Here is a 25,844-nt window from a genome sequence, read left to right as displayed (position 1 = left end):
GCCAGGCCGGGGCCGTCCCGGTAAAGCGGCGGCGCGGGCGGCGCGGCCCCGCACCATGGAGGGGCACCTGGCGCGCTGCAAGATCGTGGTGGTGGGGGACACGCAGTGCGGCAAGACGGCGCTGCTGCACGTCTTCGCCAAGGACTGCTACCCCGAGGTGCGGCGGCGGGCGGCGGGCGGGCGGGCGCGGCCCGGGGGGCGGCCTGGGCTCACCTCTGCTCTCCCCTCCGTCCCCCCAGAGCTACGTGCCCACCGTCTTCGAGAACTACACGGCCAGCTTCGAGATCGACAAGCAGCGCACCGAGCTCAACATGTGGGATACCTCAGGTGGGCTGCCCCCCCCCCCCGGGGGGGGGGATCGGGGGGTCGGGCTGCTCTCCGCGGCCGGGGTGTCCCCCCCTGCGCGGAGACCCCGGGTTGGGGCTGCGGCTGCGCCCCGCGATCCAACGGCCGCTGAACTCGCCCCGGCCGCGGGCAGCCCCGGTGAGGGTCCCGGGGGGGGGGGGGGCGACCGGCGGTGTGTGCCTGGTGCCCGGTGCGGGTCCGGGGTGGGGGCGCCCGGCGGTGTGTGCCCGATGGGGTCCGGGAGGGGGGAGGAGACCCGGCGGTGTGTGCCCGGTGCGGTGTGGGTCCGGGGTGGGGGCGCCCGGGGTGTGTGCTCGGTGCAGGTCCGGGGAAGAGGGTGCCGCTCCGGGACGGGGGGAGCCGTGCGGTGCGTGCCTGGTGCGGGTCCGGTGCGGGGGAGATCCGGCGGTGTGTGCCCGGTGCCGCTCTGGGGGGAGGGGAGGTGGCGGTATGTGCCCGGTGCGGGTCCGGGGGGGGCCCGGCGGTGTGTGCCCGGTGCCGCCCCGGGAGGGGGGGGGGCTGCCCGGTGCCGCTCTGGGGGGGAGCGGCGGTGTGTGCCCGGTGGTGTGTGCCTGGTGCCGCTCCGGGGGGGGGTGCCGGTGCCCGGTCCCTGTGCCCGCGGTGCGGCCCCGGCTCCGCGCTGCCCGGGGGTACCGGCTCCGTGTCCCAGGAGCGCCGCAACCCTGCGAGGTGCGGGGGCGGCGGGGGGCACTGACGCGCCTCGGAGGGGGACACAGCGTGGGACAGGGGGACGCCCCGTGGGACAGGGGGACACAGCGTGGGACGCACTGTCCACTCATGGCTCAACGCGACGGCGCGTCGGGGGCTCCTGGGGGCTTTTCCTTTTGGTTCGTGTTTGCCCCGTTTGTGCCCTCAGCTGTGGTTCTGCCTCAGCCCACCGAGACCCTTCCCCACCCGTCGCGCTGTCCTTCTGCGGAGGCCTGAGTGGCCGGTGCGGTGCTCGGTGCAGAGCTGGTAAAGCACCGGCACCCAGCGCCGTTGGCGTGCACCTTGTCATCTCCCTCTGCCAGCCTGCTTGGACTGCGGCGCACGCACCGTGCGGCTGAACGCTGTGCTGGGATGGTGGGTGCACATCACGGGCTTGCTGATGCCCTTTCCCTGTAATTTCGGGTGTCTTTGTGACCGGTGAAGTTCTCTCAGTGTCTGAGAGCAATAGTAAATGAAAACGTGACCTAGGACTTTCTTGGCATTTGTACAGTCCAATTCTTCGCTGTAATTTTGCATCCATCAAATTACAGCCGTAGGATCAGCACTGCTCTACCTGGGGTGGTGGCTTTGCTGAGCGTTGGACCCGCTCTAACATGTAAAATGCGTTTGTTGACTCTGTTCTGGAGCTTCCTGACCGGGAGGCCTTGCTTTCGCTGGCTTTTATTCCTCTAGACAAAAAGGGATCTTTAGCTTTGCCCGAGCCGCAGGGATGCTGGCTCTCGGGGCTGCTGGAGCCGCAGGTGAAGCATCGGCTCTCCACGTGTGATGGGGAGCTGTGTGGGAGTCCTTGCGTGGTGGCTGGATGGTGCTGGGCTGGCGTGTCTGCGTGAGGTCCCTCGGGCATGGATGGTGACAGCGAAGCCATCCTGGTTGAGCTGGGGGCCTTCCCTGCCGAGGGTTCCCTGGAGCTGCTCGGATGGGGTGAGTTGGGATCGGGGTGCGCCGGGAGCGAGGGGTGGCTGACCCCCCGTATCACCTGGGTGTGCTCGTGCGTACACCCCCAGCTGGGATCACCCCGTGGTGCGGGGGCTCCCCAGCCCTGGGCTCCACAGCCTGCGAAAGGGGCCGGCTGGGGTGTCTTTGTTAGGCACTGGGTGGCTTTGCTCCGAGTGTCTGTGTTTGGCGTGAAAAACTTCCCCACCTGAGCGTGCGGCAGCGTGTTTGGTGCGTTGTTTGCTTTTTAGGAATTCTCCAGAATGTTTGCCTTCGATCTTAGGAACGTTAAAAGAAAAGGACATGATATAAAGCTGTGTATCTGATACCTGCATCTTGTGCTGTCGCATTCATTTTTACCCTTTTCAACAAAAGATACAAGTTTGTCTAATGTTTATCTCCATAGCCAAGAGGAAATGAACTTTGATTCTCCTTTCTCCTTATGAAAAATGTAACACCTTTTTTAACAGCTTTGTAGATGAAGTTTGCTAGATAGTTTTCTGGATAAATTCCCTTCCATTGCAGCTTTGATTTGAAATACACAGGAGCTAGTTCTTCAATAAACAGTCCTGCAAAGCAATGCACAGCAATTGTCCCTAGTAATCACGCTGATATTTTTAGCTGTGGACTGCAAGCTGCTGTTGAATTTCCAGTACCTTTCGGAGACGCTTGTAAACAGGAGCTTTGGGAAAAGAAATTTTGCACAATAGTGAATTGAACCAGCTGAGCTGGAGAGGTTGAGAGTAACTGGTTGCCCTCCTCATGCAGAATGACGGGCACTGGGATGCACTTTCCCTTGTCTCTGTGCTTCCTCCTGTCTCTTTCAAGCCGCTTTGCATGCAGGGGCTTATTGTTCATGATAAATTCCATCCCAGCAAGAGCGGGAAGGGAGGTGCTGGGAAACTGCTCCCATCACCCTGTCAAGATCGCCCTTTAGACTTTAAACACTCACCATCTCTTAGGTAAGTAATTGGAACTGATGATCTTCAGAAATCAGAAGAGAGACCTGGACAGAGAAGCTGACTATTGATTTTTTTTTTATTTATTTTTTTTTACCCCCCTGTCCCGTAGATAGTCGTGACAGTGGTCGGAGACTCTGGAAGCTGTGCAGGGTGAGCTGAGCATCAGCCAGCAATGGGTGTCGGGGCAAGAGCAATCTGCCTGCAAAATTCCCTTTATTGTGACCAAGCGTGGCCACAGCCTACCTGGCCACCCAGAAATCCCACTGATAATCCCTGTACAAACTGGGACATTGTCTGCTCCCTGGGGGCTTGTAGTATTGCCCCTCCTGCTAAGTGGCAAATGCAGGCTATGACATTAGCAGCTGGCAGGCAGGCAGTAAATCTAGTTAGAAGCATATTGCCGTAGGGTGGACAGAAATGATGGAGAACTGAATGGCTCCCAAATTGTATTGGGACCTCCGATTTCCTTGAAATGTCTTTTAACCCTTTGTCTATTGATTACTTTTCCTGGGGCGGGAGGGTGACTCTGGAGAGTTTCCAGCACTGAGGATCCTTCACGAGGATGAAAATCTGAGCTGCTCAGACAGGGCAAGTGCAAGGACCCTGCACCATCACCAGGGAGAACAGTGAACCAAGTCTGAGCTTGACCCCTTGTCCATCAGCTGCAGGTGCTGGTTGCATCTCATGTTTGTTTCTGTTTAAGCTGGTCCCACCTCAGGGCTCTCTGTGGGAGCGAAATTGCTTCGGGTGCCATTTCACAGCACAGCAGGGATGTCCCATCCCTCCCGTCCTCCCTGAGAGCCGGTGCTATGTGCTGCTTAAAAAGCGGTTTGGACCCCTGTGTGTGCGAGGGAAGGGCTGTGGAGCCAGCCTGCTGAACAGGGTGGGCAGGGATCTGGCTCTGGGGAGCTGCCATGCCCTGGCACCTCTGCTCATGAGCCTTACGGAGGACACGGTCGGTGCTTTGCTGCTCTTCCTGCTCCCGTTCTGGCAAATTCTTTGTTGCCTGTTGGCCGAAAGTGTTCGGCACAGAAACAACTCCTCTGCATGGCGCCGGTCCCTTGGGGTGGGGGGGAAACTCCTGTTCGACGGGATGCCTGGTGGCTTGGGAGTGCTGTTCCCGGAGGGCTGGGTGCCTCCCGGACCTGCAGTGCCGGTGCCCCAGACCCGTCGGGGAAGAGGTTTCTTCCTTGTGGCCAGGTGGAGGAGGGGCGGGTGGCTTTGGGATCACTAGCAGTGCTTTGTGATGAGGAGTTGAGTTTCATTTCCATTCTTCAGAGGTGCGAAGGGGAGCGCAGTTCCCGCTGGCTGCGAACCCGGGCAGGGAGGTTTTCCCCAGCGATGCGATACTTGCGTTCCCTGTGGGATGTGGGATCAGGGAGTGTCTGTGGCTCTGCCCTGCTCTTGGAGGCTGCTGTGGTGCTCAGCAGGTCTCCGGTGCCGAGGGCGCTCAGCGCCGGCCAGCCTCCCCAGGGACGGGCTCTCGGTGCATCCCCACGGTGACCCGGGCATGGCCAGCGGACCCACTGCCTGCATCTCTGGACTGGCCCAATGCCACGCTCGTGCCGGCGGCCCCGCAGAGCTGGGTCCAGCAGGGCAAGAGATGGGCTCAGGCCACGCTGCTGCCTTGGCAAGGCCAGGTGCTGCGGCGTCGATGCTGGCACGTCTGGGGCTTTGCCCTGTACCGAGGCGTTTTTTTGGTTTTGTTGCCAGTTATAATGGGGAGGAAGCTGTGCTGTGCATGGCAGCCTGGGCTCACTGCTTTTGGCTCACACCCCTTTATGCCAGGAGGCTCTGCCTGCCCTCTGTGTCTGTGGCCTCCAAGTGCAGGCAGGCAGAGCAGTGATGTGACCTGAGACCATTCATTTATCTGCTCGGTGCATCTTTTGCTGATGCAGATCCCAGCTCAGAGTGGAGCTGCCTGGTAGGGGCATCTGTGCCGGTGGCCATGGGGGAGACCCAGGCCTGGCATTGTGCCTTGCACAGGATCCCTGTCTTCTTGGAAAGCTGCTGGAGAAGACTTTTCTGTCCTTTGTGGACTGGTGGGATGCACTGCTGCTGAGACCCCCAGTGTCTACGACATCCCACGACGTTGCAAAGACCAGTGCCACAGGTTCAGCAGTGCCACTGTGCCCCGCTCTGTGCTGCAGCTCACAACAAGGGAGTTGCTGCCAGCCCTTCGCTGGGGCTCCTGTCTCTTAAGCAGATGCGCATTCAAGACAAGAATAACGCTGTGAGTTGCAAATCCCCCTCCGCCTCCCTCTTCGCCTGTACTCAGCAAACAGTCTGCCTTGGTATGGCCTGTGTGGGAACGTACAGGCTGCGATAACAGATCCTTCTTTAGGGGAACTTCCGAGGAATGTTGATGAGATTAGAGAGCTGAAAGGGGCCGAGTTAAGCGATGGCATCTCCATGGATGCTGAGGCTTGTCCCGTGGATTCCCAGCATGCGGCTCCAGGATTGCCATGGCTGCCTCTTCCAAAGTGCAAGAGCAAGTTCTGTCTTGGGAGGAGTTCAATGCCACTTGCACTCTGAGGCAAAAGGAAAAATGTGGAGCTGCCCTTTCCGTACCAAAATAGCTCCTCCCATGCTCCCTGTTGAGGCTGGGAGCCTGAAACCAGCATACTTGTGTTCTGCCTCAGCACAAATACGTAGTTAAGCCTAAAAATATGTGCAGCTGGGTCACATTCTCAGGCAGGTCAGTAACCAGTCAGACAGAAGTTGAAAGAGTTGCAGCAGAAACAGCAGCAGAAACGCTTATGCTGGAGTGGTGGGTGGAGGATGGACCTGAGAAGACGTGACATGACATGACATGACAGTCCCCGGGAGGATTGTCTCGCTGGGCTGGGCATGGTGTGGGGGTGCTGCAACGCTGTGTGGCTGAGGGATGGAGGTTGCTCCTCCTGCACCTCCCTGCAGCAAGGGCAGCATCCATCCTTTCTCCCCTGCGATCCAGGAGGGTCAGCCTCTGGGGGGCTGGGGGTGTCCTGGGTGTCACAGGGGTGCTGAGGAATGGGGCCGTTGGCGACAACCAGCCAACCCTGTGGGCTGCTGTGACCTCGTGGGCAAGGAAGGGCTTTCCTTGGGGTGGGTTTGTTCCTGGCTCTGATGCAGACCCCTTTCCCACAGGATGGGGGTGATCTGCTCTCTCCTGTGGCAAGGACAGCACCGCTCCGCTCTCCCTCCTCCTGCTGTCAGTCTGGCCTCTGTGGCACCCACCTCCCAGTGCCACTTTAATACTGATTTTTTTGCCTGGTTAGGGCAAGTGGAAGCTCCTTATCGGGGCGGTCACATCAACAGACCTGCAGACACTCCCTGGAGCAGGGCAGTCATGCCCCATCCTTTGCTTTTCTAATGGTCCTCGCCCAGCACCCTGCCAAGGACGCTCCCCCTGCCCCACCGAACGGTGCTGGTGTGCCCAGGCTCGGCTGACGGGGGGGTGGGGTGGTGGCAGGGGGCTGTGTGGGAGGGGGAGCTCTGAAGGAGCCGGCCGATGTGCCCCCCAGACCCCGTGTGTGCAGCAAGGACACGGATGCAGCTTTCCTTTTGCCCCAGATTCTGAAGATTAAATCTTCACTCGATTAAACTTCACGAGAGCGTACAGGCACAGCCTTCCCTGTGGGGAGAAACCTTATCTGGTAGCTGAGCCCTCGGGGACGGCTCTGCTGCTTATGCACAGCAAACCTGAAATGTGCAACATTGCAGAAAGATAATGGTGTGTGCTCAGCCCTCGGACGCCTTTCCCAAAGCTGGGGCGTGCGCGGGCTGTGCTCTGGGAATCTGCTGCCACTCCTCGTCCTTGTTGTACCCCCCAGGAGGGGTAACAGGCAGCAATGCCCGCTGCCCTCGCGATGTGGCAAGAGTGCCAGGAAAGGACCTTGAGCTCCCATTTGTCTCCGCTGTCAGCTGCCAGAGGGATGGTTTCCAGCGTGATTATGAGAAGCCTGGATGAGCTCCTCGGGCTGCTCTGCAGCCCCAGCCCTCCCACCCCAGGCACTCGGTGATGCTCCCCCAGAGATGCCAGCAGGGATTTCTACAAGGAGCTTCCAGAGCTTCCTCCCGACTGCCAGAGCGAGGTTTGCACCTGAGCAAACTCCTCTGGATCCCTGTGAGCTGCGTAGGTGAGAGAGGGCACAGGACCTGGATGAGGCAGAAGCACCCTGTGCCTGCCTGAGCTGAGGATTCCTCTGCTGGTAAATCCAGCAGAACAGCCTCCTCCCGAGTGACAGGTTTCCAGTAATCAGATCTGGAGAGGGGCCCAGAAATGCCACCTCAGCCTGTGCGAATACCATTCCCTTCATCCTGATCATGCCCGTCCTGAAGGTATGCCAGCTGGGCTGTTTAGTATTTTACTCATTTTTTTACGTGCATCGTAAGAACTAGGAGCAGAGGTTAATTGTCCAAGCGGATTAGCTCTTGTTTCAGTTAGGCACTTTGTAGACGGTTGCTTGTTCCATGTCATGGAATGGTTTCCTCCTTTTCTGCACTTCAGGGGTTTGCAGCGGTGTTGCACAAGAGAAACGTCATGGTCCAGCCATCAGAGGAGCTTGCAAAAGCCGGAGGACCGATGGCCCTACTGTGCCTGGTGTCCTTTGGAGGGCTGGGCTAGGGGCAGTTCCCTCGGCTGCTTTCTGTCTCCCTCCAGCTTCGGTGGGATGCCTCGTCTCTCCTTGTCTTCCCCACTTTCTCTCTGGCACCAGGGCTTTGTGTCATGTCATGACAACCCTCCGACCCTGACCTTGCTGGCCATCAGGTTGGAGCCCTCCCCATTGTGGGGCTCTGTCATACCCTGATTTCGGACAAATGTGTGACCATCGCTTGGGTAAACCCTTCCTGAGGCTGTGCCTGCAAGGCTGGCGGGGGCTCCTTCCCCAGTAAAGCCTGCTGCTGGGGGGGCTTTGGGTGGGAAGGCGCCGGGGATGCAGTGGTGAAAGCTCTGCCCTGTGGGCTGTGATGGGGATGGCGTGGTGGGGATGGCCTCTTGGAGAGAAGCTGTCGCCGCCTTTGCCTGGCTGTGGGGCTGCTGTGGGCAGAGCCAGGGCACCCCGAGCGGCGCAGGGCACCTGGGTGCTGGCAGGGGTGGCAGCGTGCATTTATCAGCCCGGCATGTCGCATGCCCAGGGCTTTGCTGCAGAGTGGAGCTTGGCACGATGGTGGCTCCATTTGACTCTTATTTTGCCAGATCTGCTTTGCTCTTAGTGCCACTCACTTTAATCTTTAATGTCACTAATTACTGCTTCTTTCATAATTGTGACCTTGGAACTGGGTCTGGGCTTTGGACCGCGGTGCTGCCAGAGCCCGTCGTTACCAGTGTCCCCCAGTCTGTCACCAGGGTTTTAATTCTTGTCTCTGCCACTTGGCGCTTTTCTGGGCTGGACTCTAATTAATGAGCACTGTATCAGTGTCAGAAACATGTTTTTTATATCAGTGGGATCTGCATCATCCTCCCCTTCCAGACAATAACGAGCTGGGCAGGGTCAGGGATCCTTAACCTGTCTCTGAGCCCCGGCTGAGCGGGGACCTGCAGGGTGCTCAGGGATATTGCTGCACGTTATCAGTCTTCAAACAAAAAACTCCTCTGATTTTTTCTTTCAGGAGAGAGGGTCTGATTTCACGCTGGGAGGATGAAGTCGGTCTCTGAACTTGTTGGTGGTTCAGATCATCGTCTCCCTGATGTGCAGCTCTTGCAGTCTGGGAGGCTGCAATGGCTGGTTTCCTGGTCCCCTGTCTGTAAAGCTCATCAGCCTTAATGACACAGGGAATGAGGAGGGCATTTGCATATTCTGGTCCATCACATGCTGGGCACACCGACCTAGTGCTCTTCAAACATCACTTTTTGCCTTTGTAAGGGCAACTAAAATCTTGAAGGCAAGCACCCGTGTCTGCAGTTGGCCGTGCTTACGGTTCCCCCTAAGTGAGGGGTGGTCTCTGAGAAGTCCCTTGGCGTGGAGATGCCGGTTCCTGGGCTCTGGGGATCCCACCTCCCTGGCTCCAGTGGGGTGCCTCGCAGGAGGAGGTGTCCTGGGGTATCTTGTAGGCAGGATGCGGCCACAGGAGCTGCGGGACTGTGGCTGGGGCTTGTGCCACGCGGGGGCTGGTGGCAGTGGGCACGGCGATAGGCACGGGTGGCGTGTTGGCACCGGTGGCTTCATCCTTGCAAAGGGACACCTGAGCCCGTTGTGTGCCCGGCTGGGGGGGTCCTGTGCCGGGTCTGTGACCTGCCCGTTCCCACCCGTGCTGGCTGGGCTGTGGGACAGTGGGGCTGAGCTCAGTGAAGGGGCCAGGGAAGAAAAATTTCTTCCCTCGTCTGTCTGCAGCCAGGATAAGGGGAGTGGGCATGACCTTTGGGGTTGTTTAACTGCTGCTCTCCAGTGTTCCCTGGGGCTGAATTCCTCCTCACCCTCCGCTGTAAACCCTGCCATTGTTTCTCCGGGCTGATTTCCCCTTTTTTTCTAGCAGTGGGAAATATTTTCGGGTGACTCTGTGCCCTCTTGTTGCATCTGCAGAGGAAATGGCAGCTCTGGAGCATCCTGGATGTCTCGGAAAACCAGCGGAGATTTTTGTGGGCTCACCATGGGGACTGGCCTCGCCTCTGTACTGGGGTGTCTGGGACAGCTGCCACTTCTGGCCTTTCATTCAGGGCCAGGTTTTCAATCCAGGCTTGTATGTGCTCCCTGACAATAGCCAGGCTCTAGCAGGGGACGTGTGCCTTTCTCATGCAAATGCCTGCCTGCCTGGGGAGAGCCCCTCCAGAGCCTCAGACACCCCCCCCCCGCCCCTCAGCTCAGCCTCTCTGGGTGAGGGGTGGGGGGCAGGGGTGGGGGGCACCCAGCTGGCACAGCCCCTTGCAGCCCCCTTCTTCCCGCACCGCTGCCATCCGATCCTGGAGCAGCTGGGTGGGTTGTTCCCTGCCCAGCACGTCTGTGACTTGTACAGACAGTTCGTTTGCAGTCTTAAAGGTGTGATATAAATAAAATATATTATTAAACACCTTCTTCATCATCTGCCCTGGCGGAGGAATGCCTAATCATCAAAGCCGTGCCGTTCCCTGGCACCTGATGCGATGTGAACCAGGTTTGGTGCAGTGATGGAGCGTGTGCCTCCCGCTCCCACGCCGGACCCCTGTGCAGCCGCATCGAGGAGCCCCTACCCCAGGTTGGGGGGGGGGGCAGGGGGGCTCAGCGCTGTGCCTTGGCACGCAGAGCCTTTGCCTCTAGTGAGCAGGATAAATTTCTCTGCAGCAAAAGGCCGCTTGGAGCTGAGAGTTCAGCTGCGGGAAGCCCGGCGTAGCCGCAGGCAGCGCTGAGCACGGGTGCTGGTACGCGGCGGCTCGGGGGGTTTGAGCCCCCGTCCTGGGAAACACGAGAGGTGGCCGGTTGGGGCTCGACGGAGGGTGGTTTGGAGCCGTGGCAGTGGAGGGGGTGGTCTCCCCGCGTCTGATGGATGCTGGCTGAGAGGTGGTACGGGCTTCTGGCCGTGCGCGGGGAGAGGATGCTGAGGCAGCTGCACCTTGGTCCTGCTTTGGCGGCTTTGTCCTCCGGACAAAGGCTCGGCTGAACCGGCCGTGGGATTTGTCTAGCAAAGATGCCATCTTCTCCAAAGCCACTGCTTGTCTGGCACCGCCGTGCGGGGAGGTGACCCCCAAGCGCTCGGGGCTTGTCGATGCAGCGCTCCAGAAAGCTGGGATGAATTTCTGCTTCATTCTGTGAAGGATGTTCTTGGCTGTCCCTGTGGCAAGCAGCATGTGCCGCAGCGTTGCTGGCACGGTGGGGAGAGTTTACAGTGAGCCCTCCGAGACAAGTGCGATGCTGAAAAATTTAGGTCTTGGCAGTGCTGGTCTCTGTTTCAAACCAGAGCTGGCTGGGGTTGCGGGAGCCCCTTGCAGAGCAGATCGCGGCTCTGCAAGCCTGTTTGCTTTCCTGGTTTGTAATGTGCTATTGTGGGATGGAGGATGTCCGGGTGAGGAGGCTCATTATCTCTCAGAACAGCTAATAAGGAACAAATGAAGATTAAGGCTACGTTGGTGTAGATGAAACGGCACGTTTTGGTCCCCTGCCCCTGAGAGCAGCATCTCTGAGTCACAGTGCCATGCATTTCGGGGGGCTGCCAGCTGATAAGAGGAGCTACTCACGGCTGCATCCACCCCTGAATTTCAGACAGCAACCGTGTGGATTTTATTTTTAAGCTGGTTTTTGGCTTCCTCCAATTTTCTCTCTTTAACCACGAACAGATGCACGTAGGTCCTGTTTCTTGCAAACCTGCGTGCCAAGTGGGAGAATGACTCATGCAGTAAAGGCTGGAGCTGCAGACACATGAGCCCTGGGCGTGTGTGTGTGTTCAGAAGTGCCAGACTGTGGGTCTCTGGGGTGTCTTGCTGGAGTATCTGAAAGGTGTCGAGTGCTCAGAATCAATAAAACTGAAGAGCTGGATTGGAGGGAACTGAGGCTTTTGTGTTAGGATTTTTTTTTTTTTTAATTGTCATACTCCGTGAAAAAGTAATAGATGCAAAAACTGGAAGAATAATCCCCCAAACAGAATCTCCTGATTCAATAGAGACATCTCCAAAGAAAGCTGGAGGTTACCCAAGTTTGGAGGGCAGCAGCTCCCCTGATCTGCTGGGCAGCCCTGGCCATCGGTCTCCATCGGTCTCCTGCGGTGGGGCAGAGGCTGTGAGCACTGGCTGTTACCTGCTGCCGGAGCAGCTGGTGAGCTGAAGGTGCCAGGGGCTGCTCCTGCCCTTCGGAGTTGGAGCAGAAAGTTAATGAATACAAAGGTGATTTTGATCTCATGAAGAAAATCAGGTTCTTGACCTAGTGCATCCCTTCCCTCAGCTCCTCCTGCCAGCACAGGGGCCTTCCCTCCTGTGGTCCCAGGTGGTGGGAGCACAATTCCTGGCACGGGGGTGGGAATGGTGCTGGTTCTGTGGGATAACCGAGGGGTCACGCTTCGTTCTGCACTGGCGCTGGATGCTCTCCGGCGCTGGATGCTCTCCGGCGCTGGATGCTCTCGGGTGCTGGATGCTCTCCACCGAGGAGCTGGCTGGCTGCTGAGAGGAGCAGAAGGTTGCTATGATACAGTTTGCTGTGGCAATGTCTGTGCTCAATGGAGCCAAAACCACCTCTACAAAAGGAGCATTCCTGGGCTGGGAGGGGGCAGATTTATCTGCAGTGTTTATGTAAAGCTGAGGAGCTGCAGCGAGAGGATGTGTGTGGGAACGGAGGGAGCTTTCCTCCGGAGTGCTGGGGGCCCCTGTCTGGAGGCAGACACCGTCACACGGATGGGGGAGATGGGGGAGAGGGCATGGATGGGATGAAGGACCCAGCAAACCCAAGCCTGCGGATCGATGCTGGATCTCACATCCCACCCAGTAAAACCACATCAGGCACAAGACTGGTGGCTTGGTGCTGCCTCAGAAGGTGACCCCATCCTTACTGGGGACTGGGTCACCTTGCTGCGTGGGGGGAGCACGTCACTGGGGCCAGGTCTGCTGGCTCTGCTGGTTGTGAACTGAAGCAGCTTGAGCCTGAAGCGAGGTCAGAAATCTCCCGCGCTTGGGATGCGGGGCTGCCGTGGTGCCCGGCGTGCCAGCCTGCATCCCTGTCCCCGGGGCTGGCCAAGGCACTGCAGGGACTGGCTCCTTTCCATGCCGGCAACGTGACTTTCCTTCTAGGAGCCGGGTTGGGCTCTGCAGAGACCAGGGTCTCTTTCTTCTGGGCTGGATCCCTTCTGCTGCTCTTCCCGGTGACTTTGCAGGGATGGAGACCCAGGCTGCGGCTTCCGAGAGGAGCGGGGGGCGCGGGGGGTGCCTTTGCTCCTGCAGGCTGGCAGCAGCGTGGCTGTAGGACACCTGTAGCCCATTTTTCTGTGAATTTTGCTGTTGAATGCCCTGGTGCCTGCCCCAGCCAGAGCATGCCCGGAGCTCTGTGCCGTGGAGGTCCCAGTTGGAGCTGCTGGTGGTGTCTCGCTGTGGGTGGGTGTTGAGGGCAGGGTGGGTGGGCAGCCTCTGGAGCTGGGTAGGATTGGGAAGACACATCTCAGCCTGCCCCGTGCGGGCTCCGGGCAGAGGCAGGAGCGGTCACAGCCAGGTCTGACTCTTGCAGAGGGATCTGGGGTGTTTGCAAAGCCCCTGGATGTGGAGCTGTGCCCCCCGCTCCGCTGTACATCAGTCCTGAGCCCTGGGGCAGACAAGAGCCAGGGTCGGAGCCCATGTGGAGAATCATCCTATTCTCCTCTCACACTTATCCCGGGCAGATTCCCATCCTCCCGGAAGCATAAGCCCCCATCATCCATAATTCATCAGGTGCTGAACTCCATCAAGGAGCCACCTGACAGCCGGGCTGGGTGCTTCACCCTCCTCCCAGGGTGGGAAAGTGTGGGGTCTGGGGGTCCTGGGGGATGCAGGAAGCGCATCCGGTTTCCCGGCCTCGGGGTGGGTGATCCGCTCCCCGAGGAGGCAGATTCAACAAGGACTCTGGTGTCTCTGCTTCCCCTTTTCATAAATAAACATCTGCTTCTCATCCCTCCAGGAAGTTTAAGCCATCGTAAAGCCAAACATAAAACCGAAACGCTGGTTTTAAGCAGCCGTGAGCTGAGCGCGCCGTTACTGGGGGCTGAGGCATCCACAGTGGCACGCAGGACGCGCTTCGGATAAAAGCAGTGTGGGACAATGACTTTAATGCCTGAAATTCGTATCGAAGGGTGTGTGTGTGTGTGTGCATGTGCGCACGCGTGTGTGTGCGGCAGGAGCTGTGCAGGAGTCAGGCTGGGCTCTCTGCCTGCTCACTGAGAAATCCTGCAGAATACAGACTCATCCCCTCCCCTTTACAGCTTGTTCACCAAATCCCAGTGCATCTTTTAGGTACCAAAAAGAATCTGACTGTCTTTTTTTTCCTGCACGAATCCTGAGCAAAACCAATTCTTTTAGCTATCTGAAATTCTCACAAGCTGCGTGAGTGAGCTCTCCTGTATAAAGATAGCAAGGGAGCAGAAAAATCAGCAGCGGCGTTCCCTGCGTTTTCTCAGCCACACCTTTCCACCGTGAGCGGTGCAGCCACCGCATGGCAAGGCACAGGTTGCATAGCAAGTGGTGGGGACAGGGATGTGATGCTCCGCAGTGCCACAGCCCTTCCAGGCACCCTCTCCTGCAGAGCCAGCCTGCCCTGGCAGCGCAGCTCTGCCACCTCTGACTTGCTGGCTGCTCCCTAGGGATGCAAAACTTGCATTTATTTCCACTCTGCAAAGGGATAGATGTAAGGGCACAAGGACAAACCCTCAAGGGACCGATCTCTCTGCAATCCAAACTGCTGAAATCAAACTTCTGGTTCCTGGTCAGAAGCTTGAGTCAGCATCCTTCACCTCCGACAGAGCGGTTGTTTGCATCATGTGGCAACATCTCCAGTTCTTACTGGAACTCTTACTGGAACAGTTCTTACTGGAGAGCTCTGTGCCAGGCAGGGGGGGCTGGGGGTCCTGCCTGCCCGTTTGGGTAATGAGCAGTCAGTGGGGTGAGACTTGCTGCTCACCGCTCTCCTCCCGCTCCTCTCTGCAGGCTCGGCGTATTACGATAACGTCCGTCCCTTGGCCTACCCGGACTCGGACGCTGTGCTCATCTGCTTTGACATCAGCCGCCCGGAGACGCTGGACAGTGTGCTCAAGAAGGTGAGTGCCCGGCGTGCCCCCCCGGCTGGCGTGCCCCCCCGGCTGGCGAGACAGCTCTGCAGCGGTGCGGGGAGCACCCTGCGGTCCCTGCTGCGGTCCCTGCTCCCGCAGGCTGTCATCAGGGCTAAAAGCTCTGACCCTGGGGCCAAGCCTTGGCTTCCAGCACGCTCGGATGAGGATGGGTGGCTGCTGCTGCTCCCCACGCGGGCTGTGCAGAAAGCAAGCTCTTTCCACCTGGAAGGAGCCCGGGGAATGGTGTTGCTCACGGTAGCTGGCGTGTGCGTGGGGTCTGCGTGTGCGCACACATACAAACGTGGGGACAGGGAGAAGCGTAGGGTGTTTTCTCCGTTTTCCATGGACCTTGGGAAGCGGTGGGCATCTCCTGTTGGCAGAGCCACCAGTCAGCGTGCGATGGGTCGCTTGCAGCAGTTGAGAAGTGGCTCCTGGTGCCTGTTTCTATGCAAGTAGAGAGCTCGGTTTTTTGGCTGTCACATCTGCACAGTAGGAAAGACAGCAATCAGCTCTCTGTAGCTCGACGACAAGAATAATGAGCTGTGGCACTGGATTTCAAGCCTATGAATGAATAAAATGAGACGGCACAATGCCACTGAAGTGGAGAGCATGCAGGACCCTGAACACTGCCTGCCCTGGCAGAGCTGACCGGCCATGCTCTGCGTTAGCAGCCAAGCTAATATTATTTATTAGAATATTATTTTTATATATATTTGTATTTATTAGAATATAAGAAAATATTATTTATTAGAATAATAATTTTCCTTAGTGTCTTTCAGCAAAGCGGGTGTTTCTAGCTGGCAGGTCTCAGAGAGCCCCACCAGGCTGGGGACCCACTGCGGAGCACCGCGGCTCGTCCCTGCTTGCCATGCTCCGGGGCAGTGGGTGGCCCCTGGGGAGAGGTTCCCATGCGAGGCTTTCCTCCGAGATGGGATGAAGTCCAGCAGCTCAGGGTGCTGCTCAGGGGAGAGGGTAAATAGCCTCCTGGTCACTCATATCCCTCGTTTCTGGCCGTGCCCTGCTTCCTTCCATGGAATTCAGGGAGATGTGGTTTCAGCAGGCTCTCACAGCAAAGCTCACTGGCGGCTGCATCCTGTCCCAGAGGCCAGCCTTGGCTGGCATCTTGTTTGCGAAGCTGTCGGAGACACCGAGGCGTGAAAAGCGCTACGGAATAGTGATTCCTGTAGCTGTTCTCCCCAGCGAGCCCCAGGCTGCTGGGGCTGGACTGGCCATGCTGAACAAGTCCCATTGTACTGGCTGCCCTCTTGGCCTCTCCACATTTTGCCAAATGTTGTGCTGAAGCAAGTGCCTCTTACTCAGCTGCTGGGAGGGCTGAGAAGTAGGTCTGTGTCTCAGAAGTGTCCTGGTGAGGGGACAAAGACCCTTCAGATAACTCGGTCAATGGCTCAGTGTTTGTTTCCAGAGCAGGTCCTGGGTACCAAGTGTGCTGGGTGGAGGGAGGCGTGTTTCATCTGGGCTGAAAGAATTCACTGCTCGGCGTGGAAGTCAGCAGAATAGTAATGCAAGCAAATCACTTATACCTTAATGAGATGCAAACCCGTCAATAATTAGCTGGGGTTGGGATTTATTTGTGTCTTTCTGTGCGCTCTTCATGGGAGCCCACACTTGCTCACTCAGTGCACGGTCTTCCCTGTGCAGCCTCACGGATGCTTTGAGTACTGTTAGGCAATGTCTTTTTGATACGGTGACTTAAAATAAACCCTAAATCACAGGGGATTTTTTAAGTGCCTCTGAGTAGATGCCTTGTTTCCTTTGGTGCAGGCATGCAGCCTATGGAGGTGAGGAAAATTCCTGAGACGCCGTGAAGTTGAAATGGGTTTTGGGTCTTGATATCAGGCGAAGAAGGAAGCAGCAGAAATGCTAATTCAGCAGAGGAAATCTTTATTATCGCTGCCCTTCTGATGTCTGGGCTGCCTTTACAGATGAAGGGAAGGAGCCAGCTGAGAGAATGTGAACAAGCAGCTCTTCATTTTGTACAAAGCAGGTTTTCGTGGGGTAGTGCCTTCACTCTGACAAGTCTCGATAGCGCAGCAAATCTTGGGCTCCCTAAGGTGTCAGTCGTGTGGGAAGAGGGTGGCACCTCTCCCACGGATCGGGGAGCCCTGTGTCATTCCAGGCAGCCCTGACCTCTGCCTGGCAAGAACAAACCCGATAGCTCAATCCCTTTGAGGATTTTCATCCTTCAGGTAAATTAGGGTGCTTGAATTCTTGCTCGAAAAGAACAGCATCATCCTCCTTTTGTGGGTGCGTTGCAGCTGTGACACCAGCATCTCCCAGTAGCTGTGCAGCCCTGGGTGCTGGGCATGTCCGTGAGTCCTGGTGGACAGATGTCGCTGGCAGCAGGGGAGGAGGTTCATGGTGAAGATACTTGAGCCCATCTCCTGATGGAAAATAAGATTTTTCCCTGTTTTGCAGTGCTTCGGTCTGATATCGGTTGAATGAAACTTGGGGCGTTCTCGGTGCTCCCTTTCTCCACCAGGCTATGGACACTGGGTTGTGGGCTTGGTTTTCTTTGCCCTTCTAATTACCTAAGGCACATGCCTAGCCGCCAGTTAGCGCAGAAGGAAATTGCTAATTCCAAGTGACATCTTTAGCCAGGGGTAATCTCTTTATTGTCTGCCTCCTGCTTCAGAAACACCAGATCAGTAACCGGGGTGTTGATGTGCTGATGGGGTTGTACAGGTCTCCCCAGGGGGAGGTCACAGGTGATGGTTTTATTTACTGCTGCGGACAATTAGCTGCGCTTTGGGCATTAATTTTTGGAGCTCTGAAAGGGATTGTTGGTATGAAGGAAGTGGATGTTTGCCCTGGCCTTCTTCCATTGCTTCAGTTCTTTATTTCCCTGGCTGTAGCTGCGCTCTGAATATCTTAAAGTCTTTAACAGGTGGCTCCCAATAATAAGCAAATAATGAGTGTGATTTGCAAAGAGCTCCCTGCCGCCTGTGGTTCAGAAGGGGCAGCAAGGGGGACTTTGGGAGGACCAGCAAGGGGGACCTTTGGGAGGACCAGCAAGGGGGACCTTTGGAGCCCCAGCTCTGTGTGCTGGGCTGTGGGGTGGTTATTTTTCCACAGCCGTGCCCACGAGTGGGCTCCTGTGGCCCAGCGCAGGGGGCTGCAGCTTTGATTTGAGAGGTTTGCAGGGCATATCTGGCCCAAACGAGCATGAAGTTGTCCGAGAGGCACGCTGACCATTCCCATCCTTGCCTGTGGCAGTCATTCACGTGCCCTGATGAGTTCATCAGTCTCGGAGCAGCTGCGACCCCCGTTTGGAAAAGCCACACGCACCCGAGCGCGTGCGGTCTGGCCCTCGGGGGGCTGCTTTCCAAACCCCATCCCATGAGAGCTTCGTGTTACATGCAGAACACCGAAAGCTGGCTGGCCCTGTGCTTCCCATCTCCAGCACAGCCTCCAGAGCTGCTCCCAGCCTGCGTCCCCCCCGACAGCCCCCCCTCACCATGGTGCCCACCGTTGCCCATGCCACATCCCCTCTCGCGGCAGCACCAGCCCAGGTCCGAGGCAAGAGACCTACAAGTGGTGCTGGAGCGGCACCAGTAGCAGTCTGGGTAGCCTGACTGGTCCAGTTCCAGGTCCTGTGCAGAGATGAGCCAGGACAGGGCGGCTCGGCAGCCCGTGGTGGTGGTCAGCAGGCGCAGGGACCCCGGGCTGCCGTGGCTGCCGTTCCTCCGTGGGAGTGGGAAGTGCCGCTGGCTGGTGGGAGCAGGAGAAGCTGTGGATCAGACCGGTGGGCTCTGCCGTGGCAGGGAGTCATGGAGTGTTTGGCTGGGCGATGGTGTCCGGGAGGAGCTGATGGCACGACTCTGCTGGCCTGTCCTCCCCCCAAGGCTGGGGGGTCTTGGCTGGAAAGGGGCTGCGAGCAATGAGCTGAGACCCTGTGATTGCCTTTGTCGCTCCAACCTGCCCCTTTCGCAGGCTGCCTGCTGCCAAAACGAACTTGACGTGGAGGTGCCACTGGACCTCTTGAAGCATCTTGTACACCGGCAGCCCCTCAGCACCTTCTCCCTCTTGTCTCCCCTGCAGTGGCAAGGGGAAACTCAGGAGTTCTGCCCCAACGCGAAGATTGTGCTGGTCGGCTGCAAGCTGGACATGCGGACAGACCTAAACACGCTCCGGGAGCTTTCCAAGCAGCGCCTCATCCCCGTGACGCACGAGCAGGTGTGTTTCAGCAGCCATCCCCCTAGGGCTCAGGGAGGGGAGGTGGGGAGGGGGCTTTTCTGTAGGAGCTACTGGTCCGAGGAAGCTCAGCAGCGAACGACCCGCTGTGCCCAGGTCTCGGTCTGAAGCTGGTTTGATCCTGGCTCATGGATGCTGAGCTGCTCATGCTTACGGCGCTCTTTGCCCCAGCTCTGGCAGACCTTGACTTGTTCCTGATGCTCTGCTGAACAGTCTCCTGGTGAGGAGCTGAAAAGTTTGTCCGCAAAGGTGGTGAAGATGCCTGATTTGACAAGTTGGACTGGCGAAAGGGGAGTGTTGTGCTTCTGCAGCTCCTAGTTCAGTGCAGCTCTTTCTGCTCCAAGTGACTGTCCTGCTTGGGTTCAGTGTCGGGGCAGCACTGCTGGAGGGGTGCTGGCCACAGCCGGGGGGGTCTGGGGGGCTGCAGCTGCCAGTGGACCCAGTGGAGTCCCCAGGCTGGCCCGGGGACCCCAGTCTTTGGTGCGGTGCAGGGGTGGCCGTGCCCTGGGTTGCTCTGTGCCTGGTGCCACGTTGAGCAGAGCAGGTCCCAGGTGACTGTCCCGCTGAGAGGGGTTGTCCTCAGCTGCAGCGGGGGGGGGCACCACGTTAGTGAGAACCTGCAGTTGATGCAGGGTCCAGCACCCGGTAGCACTGTCTGCTCGGGAGAGACCCTCACGTCTGGTGGTCTCGCACCGAGTGAATGGGTGATGAGTGAACGTTGTGGGAGAGCCGCTCTCGCCTGTGCCCCGGCGCTCCGGTGGGGCTGCCGGCGATGTGAAAGGATGCTCCTTGCAGAGTGCTGGTGGCTTAACCTTCTTCCTTCTTCCTCCCGCTCTCTCTGGACCACAGGGCAGCGCGCTGGCACGGCAGATCGGGGCAGTGGCCTATGCAGAGTGCTCCTCCAAGGTCTCGGAGAACAGCGTTCGGGATGTGTTTCATGTGACCACGCTTGCCTCGGTCAACAGGGTGCACAAGAACTTGAAGCGCAGCAACTCCAAACGGGGACTGAAGCGGGCATCACAGATGCCTGGCAGGACGGACTTACTGAACGACACAGAGATCAGGAAAGACCGAGCCAAGAGCTGCTCCATCATGTGAAAACCGGGCTGTAAATAACGTGTGTGTGTTTGTCCATTTTGTACAGTAACTGGCTGAGACAGGGCATGGTGCTGGCTGCGGGAGCCAGCCCGCCTTGCCAAAGCCTTTCTCTCAGGCTCTAGGGCTGAGCAAAGGTCCCAGCTGCAACCCGGGGTGCTCGTGTCACCCCCCACCGTGGAGACTTCTGGGTTGGCTGCTGCTGTGCGGATTGCTTGGGGTGATGGAACCACTTGGCAGAGGAGTATTCAGGTGCTGGAAGGTCTGTGGCTGGGTGAAACAATGTAAAAGGGAGCGATCCTGTGTGTGTGTGCCACCCTCCTGAACCTGCAGCCCAGCCTCTGCGCCTGTGTGCAGCTACACAGCACGCACAGCGTGGGGCGGGGGGCTGTGTGGGACCTGGCCTGCAGGGTGGGAGGCGGGTGGGATTGCTAGCAGCAGAGTGTGACCGGGAGAAGGTATTCTTCCAATCTTCCTTTAGAAGAGGAGTGATGCTTTGAGGTGGTGCTGCCTTCAGCTAGGCTGGACAGCAAGTCACCATGGAAGGTGCAGGTCTGGGCCAGAGCTGGGAGCAAAGGCACTCTGGGAAGGAACCTTAGCCTGATGAGACACCACAGTAGTCCACCTTTTGGGAAGAAAATAGATAGGTGGCTCTTTACACGGTATTTTAGGTACTTGAACTCCATTTGAAATGCAGCAGTGTGGATCTGGCTCCAAGGGAGAGGTCTATCTATCCCAGTCGATGCATCCTGAGAACTGTGGTTCCCCTCAGCAAGCAAATGCCACTCGGGAGCTTGTGTCCCAGCTGCTGACAGCCTGGTTACTCATCCGACTGCTCCCTGCCACAGGCACACAGCTTCTGACAAAGCAGCCTGCAATACCGCTCCGCATCCTGCTCTCCACCCATTCATTTCCAGCTGCAGATTGTGTTGCATGGTGCTGTGTTTGTCTGGTACAGATAACCAAAAAGATGATAGGCGTTTCTGCACCCTGTCCCCGCTGCGGCAGTGGGAGGGAAGGTGCTCCCTGCCCCTCCTGCCCTGCTGTACAGCCTCCTCCCAACACCTCTCATTGCTTCTGCTGCTGCCCTCTCTAAATGCCTTTGACTACAGTGTTAGCCTTGACTTAATGTCGCATAGACACTTTAAAGGAAAAAGAAGCTGCTCCATTGCCAGATCCAGCTGTGTCGGTGGGCTCCAGAAAACAAATAAACAGCGTTGGAAAATGCATAGTGCTTGGCTCTGTTCGTTTTTAATCGTCAAACCAGGCATCCTCTCAAGATGTCTTAGTGCCTGACTTCTGTTTGTGTCTAATGTATCTCTCTAGCTCTTGAAATGCACTCACACAGACACTTCAGTGAAAAATACAGGGGCCTTAGCTGCATCTAGTCAGTTTGGAGCTGAAGCACCTGCCTTGAATAACCTCTCACTCCACCCTGAATCCTTAAATGCTGTGGAGCATTTGCAGGTTGTCTATGCCCGACCCACCAGTCTGAGCTGACGCGAGCTGCCCCTGGCCTCACTGTGTCAATAGCTGCAAGCGAAGACGGCTTTTGACTTTGTATTTTGTGTCTGCTCTCCCAGCCAGGTCTTAAACTTCAGCTGCATCGTGAAGGCTGTTTGGGGAACCGGAGCATCTGAATTACCAGCACAAGAAAAGCTCAAGCAACGATGGAATGCTGTTGTGCTGGTGCAGGTTGCAAGAGTATGAAAACGCCCAGCTGCAGCCTGGGAGGAAAGAAACCCAGCAAGGCACTATGCCAATAACAGCCTTCAGCGTCACGATGTTTTTCTTTTGCTTTGCAGGGTCCCCAGAGCCTTTGCAAACATTCAGCCCCATGTCCCTGCTGGAACTGTCGCTACCAAGTCCTCTCACCCGCGCGCATTTGTTCTCATCATCCGTGTGTGATATAATCACCGCGTCTCCCTTCTTTCCACGTAAGCACAGCAGTATTTGGCAAGCACATCTCCCTTTTTCTATCACCTAGCGCCTTTATGCCTTTGAAAATTTAATCTGGCGGTCTCTACAAATGCAGTTTCTGGTCCACCAATTAGTTTAAACTCCCAGTGGCTCTCTATTAACCGAACTCGCCCTATAAGCAGATCTGCAGGAGTGGGCAGCAACTGTCAAACCTGAGCTGTGCTGCGTACAGGTGTAGGAAGGAATGGGCTGTGGCTGCAGGAGGTGGCTGTAAGCCTCCCTGGGCCATCAGCTGGGTGCCTGTTCCCCTCCCACCCCGCAAAGGGAGGTCTGGAGACCGAAAGAAAACCAGCAAAGCCTGCAGAGATAAGCGGGATGGGTGGTGGCTGAGGTGTGTGACAGACCAGGCAGGTCTGGTGGGGGAGGGAGCACCCCATCTGCCTCCGCAGGGAGCAGGGAAGCGGCAGGACCCAAGTGCCAGGCACTGGCTGCTCGTCCTCCCTGGCCAGGGGCTGCGGCAGCCCCCTCCCCTCCCTCGCCTTGCGGGGGGATGCTGAGATGCCATTTGTGCAGAGCTGGTCCTCGGTGGGGACAGGCTCAAGGCGCCTGGCAGCTCCCCGCAAGGCTGTCCTGTTTTCTTGGGTCATTGGTGTGGAAAGATGCCCCGGCCGCAGTGGCCCTGGCCGCCAGCCCTGCTGCCACCACCGCAGTGCTTCCCTCGCTGCTGCTGCTGCTTTTCTTTCTGTACGCTGAACTTCCCAGGCTCTTGCTGCTCAAATGGCCCTCAGGGATGCATCGTGGCGGTGTAAAAGGCAAACATCCCAGCAGCAGCTCTGGAAGAACCAGTCAGAATTAATAGCAACCAAAACATCTCAAGAGACCGAGGCAAGTCAAACAGCCTCCAAGACCATTTATCATTCAATACCTTGGGTCCTTGGGTGGGGTGAAGTAAAAATGTTAAAGCCCGTGGGGCTACAGGCTCTTACAGCCTCAGTTGCCATCTCATGAGGCACATGAGATTTCTGCTGCTGCTCGTGGCCCAGTACAGAACCCAGGACAGCCGAAGGTATTTTAGGGCACTGACCCCTAAGAGAGCGGTATCCAGGAGGATGGAAAGTGCATCCACTGCATCCCCCACCGCTGCACGCCACCCGACGGCTCTCTGAAGGCTCGGGGCATTTGCCCTGTGATGCCGGGAGCATCTTACTGTGGGACCAGGGCTTTCCTCATGCCTGCCTTAGAGGGGACAGCCTGGGACACTCCCAGCTGAGACACCTGGAGGGGCAGGAGGCTGCGACTGGAAAACCTGGAGAGGGCTGCTACAGCCCAAGGATTCCAGCCCTGAAAGCCCTGAGGGAAGAGAAAGGTGCGCCTTGCTCGGTGAGGGGAGCTACTGGGGGGCACTGGGAAGGCTCTGTGCTCAGCTTTTCCCTCTGGAAAAAGCTCGCATCAGCGAGGAACAAGCTACCCCACAGGCAAGGGGTGCCTGGGGAGCAGAGGGGCTTGGGGGGGGGAGGGGGTTGTGGTGCCATCCAGCCCATCCAGCGCACACATGGATCTGTCTGCATCCCCCCAGCCATCCCCACCAGCAGAAAGCCACGAGCACCGGAGCGCTGCGGAAACCATCCCCATGGTGCCGAAAGCCCAGGTAGCCAAGGTTTAATGGCCGTAGCCCACCCTGGGGCCAGGGGTCAAGGTTAAGAGGGCCAGGACCAAATGCAAACTGACATTCCCGGAGGGCCCCCCCCCAGCAGACTGGAAATGCGCAGAGATGCGGCTGGGTCACTGCCGCCAAGCAAAGCTTTATAGATCAAAAGCAGGAGGCAGGAAAGATGCTGAGCTCCGTGAGCCAGCGCTGGGGCTGGCAGGGCAGGGGGCAGCTGAGCCGGCAAGAATCACGGCTTTCACGCTGCAGCCCGTCTTTTCACAGCCGCTGAGAAATGCGGGGACCGACGGATGCTGGTGGTCCTGCCAACCCAGTGGCAAGCGTTCAACGCCACCAGTTTGCTGCTGCGCCCTCCCAGTGGGAGGGCTCAGGGGGAGAAGTGTGGAGCTGTAGAAGAGAACTGCGGAGCTGTAGAAGAGGGGGGATCGGGCAAGGAGCATTTGCAGGGTGTTTAGCTGGGCGCCTGAGCCCCCTCACTCCCCCAGGGCAGCTGCTGCCTGCAGGCACCAGGTTTTCAAAGCTCTGCGAAGGTTGTATGGGGCGAGTGCCTGAATACGATGTAGCGGATGGAGGGATTATTGTGGCCGGTTGCCCAAGCAGCTCTCGCCCCGGTGCTTTGCCTCGTCCTGCCGTGGGCAGAAGGAGCAGCAGCCACCGCGTCCCCGCACCGAAGCAGCCTGAGCGGCAGCGATTGAGTTTTGCCTCCAAACGTCGGAGGCGGTGGTGGGGCTCTGGCAGTGTTGCCATCCCCTGCAAACGGCGAGACAGGCCAAGGAAGAGCGTGACACACCCCAGGATCTGTCCTGAGGGGGCACAGCCCAGGGGGACAGGGGAGCTGTGCAGGGCAGCGTCCCCTCCCCGAAGGCTTCAACCACATGCGTTGCGGCAGCGTTTGCGCCGCACACCAGACGAAGGCTCCCAAAGCGCGCGCGGTGGAGGCGTGGGGGGCCTGAGCATCGCCTGTTTCAATTCACCGAACTGTTTCTCCTGCGCCCGACGCCGTGCTGGTGTGGGCACGCTGGCTTGCCGTGCTGTCGAGACTGGAGAAAATGGAACAAAATGTGTTGCTTAAGACTTGCAGCTCGGTGGTGGGCTGCGTGAACAAGGCTCGTTACAGTCAGGGGGACCTACAGCGCTCGCTCCCACAAGATTCCCCCCCCTCCCACCACGTAAGGGAAGGAGGACATAGAATTCCAAATTCCATCTAGGAGAAGGCAGCTGCAGTGTATGTAGCCTTCCCCCAGCTCGCCACAAGACACGCTCAGGTGACATCTCCCAGGCCTGCAGGTGACATCTCCCAGGCACGCAAGTGAAGCTGCATTGCCAGCAAAGCAGCTGGTGTTTGGGGTTACACCAAAGTGACAGGATCTTTCTTGAAAGCTTCTGCTTCTGGTTTTGTCAATGTGTTTTATTTTCTGTACTGAAGGGAAATGTCATTGCAACCCCCCCGCCCCCCGCACTCCCCACCGCCAGTATAGCTCTAACTAGCTGGAAGCCTGTGGTATGAAAATAATGATATTGGAATGAAAGTAATTTGTGCCCAGCTGCTTCTAGAACAGCCAAAAAAAGGCTAAAAGGAAAAAAACCCATGTAGCAGCCAAAAAAACGCGCGTTCTGCCAGCGTGAGCAGAACCAGAGCTCAGATGCAGAACTTGCCGGAGCGGAGCTGGACGTGGAAACCTAGAGGCTGCTAGAGGCTGATGAAAACCGAAATGGAGATGCTGGCACGGCTGAGCTGAACCCCAACCGTGCATCTGCCACAGTCACCTCCAACCCAGACATCAACTGCTTGAAGCCTTCTTGGAAAGCTTGGGCTTGTGGCTTCGGGGTGGGTTTGGATTCTGGGCAAAAGGGTGTCCCTGTCCCCTTCTCCCCCCTCCCCCTAAGAAGGCTGCAGGGGCTGCTCTCTGCAGGCAGCATTCAGCACGCAGCTTAATATTCTGGCACTCGCCCCTCCACCAGCTTGCTTGACTATAAAGAGTATTTGGACTCCCACAGTGGTTCATTTAACCAGACTTTTCAAAGGAGTCCCTCTCCGTCTCCCTCGCTCTCCTTCTCTACAGAGGAATCCACAAGATAAAACAGGAAGCCAAATCAAAAGGAGAGTAGAAAAGGGGGGGGGGTGGGGGGGTGGAATGTATCTGAAGGAGGAAAGGAGAGCCACAGCCACGGAAGAGAGCAAATAAAACCATTGTTGGGTCCCTACTCCAGATCAGGGCAGCAGCCTGCCTGGGTGCAGTCTGGGAGATTTCTTTTATATATATATATATAAAAATATAAGGGACTATATGGAAAAGTAGGCAATGAAAGTG

General features: G+C 57.5%; 1 protein-coding gene across 1 annotated transcript; it reads left to right on the top strand.

Moving 5' to 3' along the window:
- Nucleotides 1-21,173, top strand: RND2 (Rho family GTPase 2). The gene is made up of 5 exons (XM_040617743.1): nucleotides 1-157; nucleotides 240-327; nucleotides 14,518-14,627; nucleotides 18,699-18,833; nucleotides 19,701-21,173. The coding sequence occupies exons 1-5, from the start codon at nucleotides 56-58 to the stop codon at nucleotides 19,947-19,949; spliced, it is 684 nt and encodes a 227-aa protein (XP_040473677.1). The 5' UTR covers nucleotides 1-55; the 3' UTR covers nucleotides 19,950-21,173.
- Nucleotides 21,174-25,844: the final 4,671 nt, after the last annotated feature.

The sequence above is a fragment of the Falco naumanni genome, chromosome 18 (genome assembly GCF_017639655.2).
Source record: "Falco naumanni isolate bFalNau1 chromosome 18, bFalNau1.pat, whole genome shotgun sequence".
NCBI classification, from domain to species: Eukaryota; Metazoa; Chordata; class Aves; order Falconiformes; family Falconidae; genus Falco; species Falco naumanni.
This window is presented reverse-complemented; position numbering and strand designations above follow the sequence as displayed.